This window comes from Phocoena phocoena, chromosome 15 (genome assembly GCF_963924675.1).
Source record: "Phocoena phocoena chromosome 15, mPhoPho1.1, whole genome shotgun sequence".
NCBI lineage: Eukaryota > Metazoa > Chordata > Mammalia > Artiodactyla > Phocoenidae > Phocoena > Phocoena phocoena.
Window position 1 is genome coordinate 12,330,550 of NC_089233.1, and position 13,269 is coordinate 12,343,818.

The following is a 13,269-nucleotide window of genomic DNA, read 5'->3' on the forward strand; positions in this document are numbered from 1 at the left end:
TTTAAATAAAGGTCTGAGGAAGGCCAGTTGTGAGCCATGTGCCTTTGGGGGCTAAACATTTTGAATAGAGAGTACAGCAAGTGCAAAGGCCCTGAGGTGCGAGCCAGCCTGGCTTATTTGAGGAACAGTGACGAGGCCAGTAAAACTGTTGGAGACTGAGCAAGGCAGAGAGTAGTAGAAAAAGAGGTCAAGAGAAACAATGGGGGAACCAGACAGAGTGGGGGCTACTTTGTAGGCCATTGTAATGACCTTTGTCATTACTCTTACTTTTTTATAGGAGCACTCTTGCTCCTGGGAGAGATACATGGAAATAGACAGCAAAGGCACAAGCAGGAGATTAGATAGGAAGGTATTGTTTTAATCCAGGTAAGTGAAGATGGTAGCTTTGAGCAATGTGGTAACCGTAGAGGGAAAGATTTTGGCCTAGGCAGTTGGAAAGGTGAAGTTGCTGTTAACAACAATAGGGAAACGTTGAGAAAATTACTTTAGTCATTATAAGTTTGAGATGCCTGTTCACATCTAAGTGAAATTGGAAGATGCAGCTGGATTGAGGAGACTAGAATTTTGGGAAGACATTGAGGCAAATTAAGCGTCATCAGCACATAGGTAGTATTTAAAAACATGACACTGGATGAGATCATCGAGGGTAGTGAGTATTGAGAGAAAAAAGAAGTCCAAGGACTGAGCCCTGGGGAACTAATGTTAAGAAGTGTCATGAGTGGCCAGAGAAGTAGGAGGCAAAGCAGGAGTGAAGCAAAGTGCTTTGAGGATGATCAGTTTTGTCGGATGCAACTGTTAGATAGATCAATAAGATGGGGACTGACAGTGACCACTAGGTTTAGCATTGGTAGGTAATTGATGACTGGTACTGCCTTTAAATCCAGCCAGGACAGACTTTTTCCCTCTGCCCTGCTCTGGCCCTCCTTAAGCCCTGCCCCTTTCCAGAATAGAAGAGTTCAAAGGGCCACCACCCCACCCTCCACTTGGAGCCCACCACTCCCCTTCTACACCATGCTTACTAGGTATCTGGAACTCCCGAATTCATAGCCCAAATACCCTCAATGTGGCTTTCACAGTTTATTTCCTAGGTCTATCTGCCTGAGAGAGGACTGCATCAGAGCCATGCATATGCCCAGGTTTGAATTGGGGGCACTGCTAGTGGGAATTGGGTAAAGTGGGCAGTGTGGATGGAGCCTGGAGGTTGGGCTGGGATATTATCCCATGTGCAGACGAGGCTTCTTGAGATGTGGGACAGAACTATAGATGGGAAAAGAAAGATACTAAGCCAGGGGCTGGTTCTTCTGCACTTGACATTCTGTCAAGAAACTTCAAGGAGTACAGGATTCTAAAGTAAGACCTGACCTTCAGAGTCATTATGAACATTCATGTAAGAAAGGTCAGAGGATAAGACATATTTTATTTAACACTGTATTAGCTCTATTTATGACTTTTAACTACTTAGACATACAGTTTTTGGGTCTCTTACCCCTGAGATCTGCAAATGCTTCTGACAGCCTTTTTGTTGAGCTGAACAGGAGCAATTTCATGGCCTATGGGGACAAATGCCTCATTGGAATGGGTTAAACAGAGAATGGGAGGAGAAGAATTAGAGATACTGAATAAAATGTTTTCAAGAATTTTTTGTAAAAGGATCTTGAAAAGGTAGCTGGCTTTCTTTGTTTTGTCTTGATTCACTGACTTTTCTTCTAAGGTGGGAAAAATAATAACCAGGATGTTTGTACTCTAAAATTTAAAGACTTACATTAGTTTTCTGGGGCTACCATAACAAAATGCCGCAGAGTGGGTGGCCTAAACAACAGAAATTAATTTTCTCACATTTCTGGAGATTAGATGTCCAAGATGAAAGTATTGGCAGGTTTTCTTTCTTCTAGGGCCTCTCTTCTTCCCTTGTAGATGGCTGTCTTCTCACTATGTCCTCACATGGCCTTTTCTCTGTGCATGTGTATATCTGATGTCTCTCCCTATGTCTCAGTCTCCTCTTATAAGGACATCAGTCAGATTGGATTAGAGCCCACCCTAACGGCCTCATTTCAAATTAATTACATTTTTAAAGTCCCTGTCTCCAGATACAGTCACATTCTGAAATAATGGAAGTTAGGGTTTCAATATATGAATTTTGGGTGGACACAATTTAGTCTAAAATAGGGATCTCAAATATTCTAGAACATATGTATGTGGGACCCATCCCACCTTTGAAAAATGTTCGCAGCTTCTCAAAAGAGTTGACTGTAGTGTTTCCCAAACAAGTTCATTTCTGTCCTCCTTAAAGTAATGTAACCTAGTATGAAGTAGTCAGTAATTGGTGATGTTTAATGGTATGCAGGTTGCTAAGTGATATGAACCGAATTATGCCTCCCTGCCCCCCCAACCCAATTCAAATTCATATGTTTAAGCCCTAACCCCCAATGTATTTGGTGTAAGGAAGTAATTAAGTTTAAATGAGGTCATAAGAGTAGGGTCCTGATAGGATTAATGTTCTTTATAAGAAGAGTCATTAGAAAGATAACTCTCTTTCTCCCCTCAATATGAGGACACAGAGAGACGGTGGCTGTCTACAAGCCAGGAAGAGAGCTCTCACCAGAAATTGACCGTGCTGGAACCTTGAACTTACCTTTCTAGCCTCCAGAACTATGAAAAAATTTCTGTTGTTTAAGCCACTAGTCTATGGTATTTTGTTATGGCAGCTTGAGCCAACTAAGACATTAAGATACACATGGACATCAATGTCAAAAAGCAAACAAACAAAGAAAAACAACAATCAAAAACTGGGCAGAAGATCTAAATAGACATTTCTCCAGAGAAAACATACAGATGGCCAACAGACAGATGAAAAGCTACTCAACATTACTAATTATTAGAGACATGCAAATCAAAACTACCATGAGGTATCTATCACCTCACACCAGTCAGAATGGCCGTCATCAAAAAGTCTACAAATTGGGGCTTCCATGGTGGCACAGTGGTTAAGAATCTGCCTGCCAATGCAGGAGACACAGGTTTGAGCCCTGATCCGGGAAGATCCCACATGCTGTGGAGCAGCTAAGCCTGTGCGCCACAGGTACTGAAGCCTGCGCACCCTAGAGCCCATGCTCTGCAACAGGAGAAGCCACCGCGATGAGAAGCCTGTGCACCACAATGAAGGCCCAATGCACCCCGTTTGCTGCAACTACAGACAGCCTGCACACAGCAATGAAGGCCCAATGCAGCCAAAAATAAATAAATAAATAAACAAATAAATTTATTAAATAGAAAAGTCTACAAATAGTAAATGCTGGATAGGGTGTGGAGAAAAGGGAACTCTTCCTACAGTGTTGGTGGGAATGTAAATTGATACAGCCCCTATGGAGAACAGTATGGAGGCTCCTTAAAAACTAAAAACAGAACTACCATATAATCCAGCAATCCCACTCCTGGACATAATATCTGGAAAAGATGAAAACTCTAATTTGAAAAGGTAACATGCACCCTAGTGTTTATAGCGGCACTATTTACAACAGCCAAGACATGGAAGCAACCTTAGTGTCCATTGACGGATGAATGGATAAAGAAGACGTGTTATATATACACAATGGAATATTACTCAGCCATAAAAAAGAATGAAATAATACTATTTGCAGCAACATGGATGGACCTAGAGATTATCATACTAAGTGAAATAAGTCAGTCAGGCAAAGACAAATATCATATGATATCACTTATATGTGGAATCTAAAAAATAAGATACAAATGAACTTATTTACAAAACAAAAATAGACTCACAGACATAGAAAATAATCTTGTGGTTACCAAAGGGGAAAGGGACAGGGAGAGGGATAAATTAGAAGTTTCGGATTCACAGAAAAAAAAATTTTTTTAAGTTCTATATACTTTAAAAGAAATATACAAACAATAATTCCTTAATATCACCAATACCTAGTCAATGTACATATTTCTGAGTTTGCCTCATCACTTTTTAAATTACTTTGGTCAAATTAGGTTTAAAATAAGATCTATACATGGCAAGTGGTTGAGATGTCTTATATGTCTTGTTATCTCATTCCTACTCTTATTCCGTATTTACCTTGCAGTTTATTCATTGAGGTTATCAGGTGATCTCTGGATTTTGCTGATTGTATCGCCTGGTGTGTGGTTTAACATGTGCTCTTATCCCTTATATTTCCTGTAAGCTTGTAGTATAATCTGTGGTGACCCAGATTCAGGTTATATTTTGGGGGTTAATGGTGGTGGTGTGTTCTCTATTAGGAGGGATGTATTATCTTGTTTTCTCTATTTTTATGATGATAGTAGCCATTGATGCTTGGTTCTTTGCTTAATTTTATCCTTCTCAGGAGGTCCTCCAAAGGTAATCAATAAGGTATTTGTTGGTTGGTTTTCTTTTAATATAATTGTATGCTTCCGTATTTAAACACGTTGATGTGTCTCAGTTCATTGTGTTATTATGCTGTTAATACTCAAATTGTCCCATCTTTGGTTAGTGGGCGCCCCTTAAATTTGGCTCTCAAGTCCCTTTGACAATGTCTTTCTAGGATGACAAGATATGACAGACTAATCTTACATATTTGCCTCCTCAGACTTCAGTTGGATATTTTCATAGTAGAATGGGAAAAACAAAAGTCAGAAAACATTTTAAACTTGAGGGTAATGGTTATTTTAAAGAATGCAAGGCTGTTTAAAACACTGTTCAAAAACATCTTTTGTTATAGAAAGATATAAAAAGTAAGCTTTGTGTATCCTTACTAACCAAATGATATTGTCTCAGAATCTCTTTTTAATAATCAAAATCTCATTATCAGAAGGCTAGAAACTATACCAAAGCAGTCAAACATCCCTTCATCAAATTATTCTTGCATTGCATACATTTATTATGCGTGGATTTCTGAACCTATATGAAAACAGATTTATCTTTCAGTTCACAGTCATACCCAAGGAATGGCAAACAAACACGCTTTTCTCTCTAATCTCATTCTTGTGCATTCTTTTCCCCCTTGTAGTTTAGACTTCTCTTTTGGTAGGAAATGAAAAGTCAGGTATGTTATCATGACTTTTTTTTTTTTTTTCTGGTATGCGGGCCTCTCACTGCTGTGGCCTCTCCCGTTGCGGAGCACAGGCTCCGGACGTGCAGGCTCAGCGGCCGTGGCTCACGGGCCCAGCCGCTCCGCGGCACGTGGGATCCTCCCAGACCGGAACACGAACCCGTGTCCCCTGCATCGGCAGGCGGACTCTAAACCACTGCGCCACCAGGGAAGCCCATGGGAGTGATTTTATGATACATGGATTAAGAAGCAGTTTCTCCTTTTCTTGTCTTTGTAAACCTATTGTGCAGGCAGGGTTCCAAGATGGCACTCAAGATACTTGCCCCCTGTTTATTCCCATGATTAAATTTTTATATGGACAGTTGACTTTAAGAAAGGGTTCTGTTGCTTCATTAGCCTGATTTAATCATGTAAGTGTTCAACTAGGGACCTCTTTCTGGAGTAAAAGATTAAACTGATGGGACCTCTTCCTTTTTAAAATAAACTGCTTTATTAAAATATTTGTTATATATAATAAAATTTATTCATTATCAGTCTACAGTTTGTTTTTTAATATATTTATAGAGTTGTACAACCATCACTATACTCCAATTTTATAGCTTTGCCGTCACCTCAAAAATCTCCCTTGTGCCCACTTGCAAGTTGGCGGATTCTTACATTCTTGTGCAAAATTCTGTTAGAATTTGGTGGATTATTATTTTTTCAATGTGTCTCCTGCCATTGTTGGGTGCAGTGTTTTGTATACGTCAATTAGATGCTTTTTTTAAAAAAATAATTTATGTTTGGCTGCGTTGGGTCTTCATTGCTACGTGGGCTGTCTCTAGTTGTGATGAGTGGGGGCTACTCTTCGTTGTGGTGCACGGGCTTCTCATTGCAGTGGCTTGTTTTGTTGCGGAGCACGGGCTCTAGGCGCACGGGCTTCAGTAGTTGTGGCACACGGGCTCAGTAGTTGTGGCTTGTGGGCTCTAGAGCGCAGCCCACAGTAGTTGTGGCGCACAGGCTTAGTTGCTACATGGCATGGACCAGGGCTCGAACCCGTGTCCCCCGCATTGGCAAGCAAATTCTTAACCACTGCACCACCAGGGAAGTTCCTGGTGGACTATTTTTAAATTTATTGTTAAGTTGAATTTGTTGCATTTCATCAGAATTTTGCAGCTTTTTAAATTAAGACGATCATCCTATAATTCTCTTTTTGTTTTGTTATTGTCAGATTTGGGCACAGATTAGCTTTACATATTTTTTTTTCATGCTCTAGATCAAATTTTGTTAAAATTTTTAAAAAATTAAAGTTAGTTTAGTATAATTTTCATCAGTACCACCATAGAATAATGTTTATTATTATAATTTAGAATGTGTTCATTATCACATTTTTGTAATGATAATCATATTATTATATTATTTTCACATTGTATATTGTATTATCACATTATTATTATGTAATTATATCACGTTATTTTTTTTGGTTTTGTTTTTTATATCTTTTTATTCTAGATATATAAGAAGTATGTCTCTTTTATATTTGTGGGTTTTGCTCCCAATTTTACTCTAATTTGTTAATTGTACAATATTTTAATTTCCAATTCATTATGTAGTTTTCATCTTTAGAAACTCCGCCCTCTAATCTTCCCCATAGTTGCTTTTTTTATTGTTGTACTACTTTTTGTTCCCTATAATTAGGCTATTTATTTCTGTTACTTCCAATTTAATAGAAAATACATGAGTTAATCTCTAGCACAGAATTTACAGATCTTGTAAAATGTTTTACTGACATATTTATAATTTTCATTTTCTTAATTTTTAGATGGTATGTTTGTCATTTTCTCTCTGACTCAATTCTAATTGTGCAGAGAATTTTAAAAAATATTTTGAAAGTTTTTTTTAAAGTCTCTAGGTGATATGGATATTTAGTTTAAAATGTCGTTAATTTTTACCATCAAGAAGGCTGTTCATGTAGTTTCTAAAATTTGAAAGTCTGATATTCTTGTAGCTTACTACACCTTCAGTCTGTGGTAATACTACACCTTCAGTCTGTGGTAATGTCCCATGGATGCTCTAGAAGATGTGGTCTATATAAGTTACCAAATTTACTATGTATTGCCTGAGTCAAACTGAGTTCTTTAACTGCAGGTCCCTTTCTATTGTTTTGTTTTCTTACTGTCTGTTAGGTAGCATGCTAAAGTTTCCCAACTCCTGTTGATTTCCTTTATTACTTAAGATGTATTTTAGTTACTATATTGGGATATCAAGGTTTATATCTTTATACTTTAGTATAAAGAACAGAAGTGTAAAAGGTAAAGATTATACCTTTTATCACTATAAAATGATTACCTTTGACATATGACTTTAGCCATTTATTTAGAATATTTGGTCTTTTTTCTCTTTTAAAATTTAGGAGTGCTTTATAACTAACAAATACATTTTTGTTTGTTTTACCCAATACAAACTAGATATCCTTGCCTTTTTTTAAAAAATGGGAGCCTAATCCATGTATATTATTGTTATTATAATCAATATACTTAGCCATATGCTTGCTCTCTTGCTAGTTCCCTTATTTTTTCTCCATTTCTCTATTGATTATGTTTTAATTCTTTTACATTCAATAGTAACTTAGGAAACAGATCCTTTTAGTATCTAAATTTAGTGATTAACTTTAAGATTACCAAATCCTTAAAATTCTTTTTCTATTAAAAACAATAACAATATAACTTCTGATTCTATGATCCCAGAGAAATTTCGCAGAAATTCCTTGCACTACCCTAGTTTCCAGAATTTAATTTTTATCTTTCTGTCACAACTTGTTATTATGCATTTAAAAGTACAGTGTTTATTTCTTAAGAAAACGTTTTTTGTGTTCAGCTTTGTAATTTTGCTCATAGTAGTTATTTCCCACTAGCTCGTTTTGATGTGTCCAGCCTTTTCATTAAGTTACTTACTTTGGTTCTGCAATACCTTTTAAAGCCTAAGCAATAAAACAGTACAAATGCCACTCAATCTATGAAACTTTCTCCACTTGGGAACAGTTTTATATGGAAACAATAAAACAACACTTTTATGAGATTAAATACTTACTGCTTTGATGTTAGTGAAGGTATATTATAAAATTTTGTTGAATAAAAGAAGATTCGGTGCTTATTGGCACCTTTAAGAAACATCATATAGGGTTCATTTAGATCCCTACAGGAAAACTCAGCAGTCTGAGATAAGATTTATGCTGCTTTGAGGAACCAAAACTGTGGTGAGAGATTACTTTCGGATGCTCTTCTGCATTGCAGTTCATAATTCACATCATTCCTCTAGAGTTCGAGGCATAGGTATCTCTTCTACATACTTCATCATTTTGAGAGTTTTGTTTGAAGGGTTAATGACACCTTCTGAACATCTAGCATCTTGTTGGGACTCTCCAGACTCAAGCTGAAAAGAGTGGCATAGCCTGGCTAACAAATCTTAGCAGATGTGCACAGAATTGCTCCACCTTACTTCCCTCAGTCCAGGATGATGGGACTTTCTTACATGTTCATCAGCCATGATAAAACCATGGAATGTTATTTTCCTAATTAGCCATCAATAACAGTTAACTCTAATGACAATGCAGTCTCAGAGTTTGGAAAATATATTGTTGACAATGAAATCTAATGAAAACAAGATGGCTTCTTATATTTTATAAAAGGTGATAATCTTACTGATAGAATTACTGCCACTCATGCCAGATGCTAGGTTCCTTTAACTTTGTTTTGTTCTAGTTCCAATTCCTAAACTATATAATATCCTAATGGGTAGAAACGTCTGGAACTAGAGAGTGAATTATAGTAATTTTTATTTATTTATTTATTTATTATTATTTTTTTTTGGTACGCGGGCCTCTTACTGTTGTGGCCTCTCCCGTTGCGGAGCGCAGGCTCAGCGGCCATGGCTCACAGGCCCAGCCGCTCCGCGGCATGTGGGATCTTCCTGGACCGGGGCACGAACCCGTGTCCCCTGCATCGGCAGGCGGACTCTCAACCACTGCGCCACCAAGGAAGCCCTATAGTAATTTTTAAATAAGTGAGGTCCTGGAATACCTAAAGGCGGATAGTAAGAAATTTCATTGCATCATTTATAGCAAAAACTTTCTTATAACAGATGCCATGGATGCTGGGATAAATCAATGCAAGCAGATTGATTTTTCTTAGGTCTTTAAATGTTTAAGCCAGCACCTGGCCTTTGTAATGTCTCTGGTTGTAAGTAATAGCTGGGAATTTCAGGTGAAGGATTACAGCTTCTGTGTTAGTTATGCTACCCCAATTATCCATTGGATGTGCTTGAAAATGCCAGTCTTAAACGTATTCATGGGATTCGGAAGGAATACTTCTTTGCCTGATATCTTGTGGTTTAGCTTTAGTACTTGCTGTAGTCAGTCTATTTCTTTGAAATATTGAGCTGTCTGACAGCTTAAAATCCTAAGTTTCCTTTAAACTTGAGCCTGGCTTTGGAGGAGAAAAGGGGTGATGTGGGGGTGGATTTTATGTAAGGCTCTCCAAAGAGAATTCGCTGAAGTGCTTTTGCTGGTAGGACACAGGCAAGGCTAGAAAGCTGCTTCCTCTTAGTTTTTCTTGGGGTTTTGCCCTTAGCCTAGAACAACATTTAGTCAGATAACTTACATCAGGGCCACAGGGGTCTCTTGCTGGGCCTTGTTGAAGTCATCATTTTCCTTCCATGAAGAAACATGGAAAAGACCCAAATGCAAAGTCCAGATTTTGTTAAGCCTCTTGAAACATTAGGAAAAAGTCTTGATGCTCTTATACCCTTAATTCCCACCTAGATGTTTATTTCTCTTCGAAGTTGGAGGACTTAGTTTTTATAAACATCCCTTTTTTTAATGATTTTTCTTTTTTTTAATTAAAAAAATTTTTTTTTTATTTTTTGGCTGCGTTGGGTCTTTGTTGCTGCGCGCGGGCTTTCTCTAGTTGCGGCAAGCGGGGTCTACTCTTTGTTGTGGTGCGTGGGGCTTATTATGGCGGCTTCTCTTTTTGCGGAACGTGGGCTCTAGGGCACGTGGGCTTTAGTAGTTGTGGCTTGCAGACTCTAGAGCGCAGGCTCAGTAGTTGTGGTGCACGGGCTTAGTTTACCGCGGCATGTGGGTTCTTCCCAGACCAGGGATCGAACCTGTGTCCCCTGCATTGGCAGGCAGATTCTTAACCACTGTGCCACCAGGGAAGTCCCTATAAACATCTCTTGCTCAAATGTTACCTAATAAGATTTCTTTCTTTGTGAATGCGGTTGGTTACCACAGATGTATTGAAAGTATATTCTGTGGAGAATACTAGTCTACCACTGAAACATTATCTCCAGGTTAAATGTAAACATTTAAACAAGCACTAAGAATTAAAATGAAGAGAGCAGTAGGCAGTGGAGACATGGGGTTAGCCCTAGATCTCTTGCCTAATTCTGAGCACATTTCCTCTACACATTTTTTCATCCATACATTGGAGTTAGCTTTACCTGCCTCTACTTACCTCAGAGATCCAGTGAGATAAGAGTTCTGGTGTTGCTTATGAATTACAGAGCCAACTCCACATACAGATTTTATCATCAGTATAAATATATTTAACGTAGACCTTTTAAAACTTGAAAATGTTATCATAATTATCAATGAAGAATGAGATGCTTGCTAGAATTTGAAGGCATATGTCAAAAAACAAATATACAGAGAAAGAGCTCTTCAAAGACCATAGTGGAAGAGACAATATCTGAGCTTTAAAAAAGTCTTGACCTGAAAAGTACAGAGAAAGTGAGAGTGAGCATTCCAGATTAAGAAAATCTAGTGTGAAGAAGTGTAGGGCAGGAATGGGCGTGGCGTGTTCAGGCGATTGAGAGGAAGTGATGTTCATTTTAGATTAAATTCCCCTTCATTACAAGTGTAAAGATGAGAACTTGAAGAGAATGACAATATTCTGAACTTTTATTCCACAGTAATAAGAAAAGGCTCATATAGCTTGCATCTGAATTAATTGAGAATTAGCAGGTTTAGCAGTAATTTAAGAGGAAACTAAGTGCTTAAGGGCTCAGAAGGATACAAAGTAAAATTAGCATCATTTTTCTTGCTTCCATTAGAGAAGACTTCCTGGAGAAAGGGATTTTAGAAGAGAGTGGTAAAAGTGGATTTGCAGAAAGGTTGAAATCAAAAAACAATGCCCTCTATATAGGGGGGATTTGGCAATAGCTGATTAGATGGTATGACCAAAAGTTAGGTCTGAACTGCAGTCTTTAAAGAGGCACATTAAAGGTACAAGGAATGCTGATTTGGATTCATTCTCCATTCATCTTGGTTCATCTTCCCCGATGGTCCCAGAGTCACATGAAAACCTGCAGGCAAAAGGTTTGCTACCTGTTACCTGTTCTGCTCTCTGAAGTTCCCTGCTACCCGGAAATATGGGGCTTGTGTTTTGCTTGAGACTTTCCATGCTCTGATCCATGCCCGTCTCCCTCCTGTTTCTTCCTATTTCCTCCCGAAAGGATCTCTATTTCAGATAAGATCATTTCCTAGCATGTTGCTTTCCCTGTCTTTTCTTTCTAACTTTCTCCCATCAAGAGTATCTTTTCCTCCCCTTTCAGCTGTATGAGCTCAATCTGCTTTTAAAATCCAAGGCTTCAGACATCACCTTTCCTCCTAACATCACTGACTCGTTTTTTGGTTATCATTTAGGATGTATGTATTTCCTTGTGTTTCTATATTTGTTTGTCTTGCACTGTCTTTCTCTTGCTAGATTGAGAACATTGTGAAGGTGCCATGTGTTGTAACTTATATCACATTGCTTGGGTTCTCTGCAAATGTGGTTGGTGATGACATTATAGACTAATGGTCCATATGAAGTTGACTCATAGTCTTGTATAGACTAATGGTTTGCTCTTGTGTTTTGTGTGTTTGTTCATTTTGAATGGAAAACCAGATCTGGCTAAATGTGTACAGCATCCTGAACGTGAAAATCAGAGCCAAGTAAATGTGTAGAAACTGCTAAAATGTAAGCTTTGTGTAAGAGCAGAGACTTTTTAATTTGGTTAAGCACCATATCTCTAGCTCTTACTATCAGACTCAAATGTGGTACTTAATACATATTTGTTGAATGGATGCTGGTTTAATTTACTTAAGCTGTAGGCCTTAATTTGGTATTTTAAAATATCTTTAGAATATTGTCTCAAAAAACAGGATCATTGTCTCCCTAGTGCATAAAGGATAATATACAGAATCTCATCATCTTATCTGAGGAGAAGAAACCTTTGTTTTATATTCTGTTTCGTCATTTCTTTTTTTTTTTATTTTTTTATTTTTTTGGCTGCGTTGGGTCTTCATTGCTGCGTGCGGGATATCTCTAGTTGCAGTGAGCCAGGGCTACTATTTGTTGCGTTGCGCGGGCTTCTCATTGCGGTGACTTCTCTTGTTGCAGAGCATGGGCTCTAGGCCCACGGCCTCAGTAGTTGTGGCTCGTGGGCTCTAGAGTGCAGGCTCAGTAGTTGTGGTGCATGGGCTCAGTTGCTCTGCGGCATGTGGGATCTTCCCGGACCAGGGATGGAACCTGTGTCCCCTGCGTTGGCAGGGGGAATCTTAACCACTGTGCCATCAAGGAAGTCCCTGTTGTTTCTTTCTTTCTTTCTTTTTTTCCCCAGAAGAGGACAGAGGAAATAAGATGGGAAATCATATTTGGTATAACCTAGATTGGAAAAATCTCAGGAAAGATTACCCTCCAAGATTTATGTTAAACTTTTCAAGTGTTTATTGAAGGGCTGCTGCAGTCTTTTATCTACATTGACACTTTATGGTAAATGTTGTACTTATCCTACCCTCCATGTTTCTTTCTAAGGCAGCTTACATGGTACTATTCAGAAGCTGAGAAAAATGCTAAAGATTAGGACCTTAAACTGTTCACTTTTGACAAGGCTTAAGGAATAGGGGTGAAGGAGCAGTTGTGTGAGATCACTGACACTTTTCTTTTTTTCTCTTTTCTTCTGCCTTTAGCTCAAGCCAGGGCAGAACAGCTGCAGGGACAGTGACAGTGAAAGTGCCAGTGGAGAATCCAAGGGCTTCCACAGGAGCAGCTCTCGGGAAAGGCTCAGCGATGTAAGTTAAAAAAACAAAAACAAAAAACTAAACAAAACCACCAGGTCACACATCCCTTGGGTCCGATTTCAATTTTCCACCACTCTCATCCCCTCACATCACTTTGTAAATATCCAAGCATTA

General features: G+C 38.4%; 1 protein-coding gene across 2 annotated transcripts in view; it reads left to right on the forward strand.

The window, feature by feature from the left end:
• The window catches only part of AUTS2 (activator of transcription and developmental regulator AUTS2), a 1,117,528-nt gene that overhangs the window by 481,576 nt on the left and 622,683 nt on the right, over positions 1-13,269 (forward strand). For both annotated transcript variants that reach the window (XM_065892407.1, XM_065892408.1), the window contains exon 3: positions 13,045-13,146. In XM_065892407.1, coding sequence (XP_065748479.1) covers positions 13,045-13,146 — 102 coding nt within the window. The remainder of the gene's footprint in view (positions 1-13,044; positions 13,147-13,269) is intronic.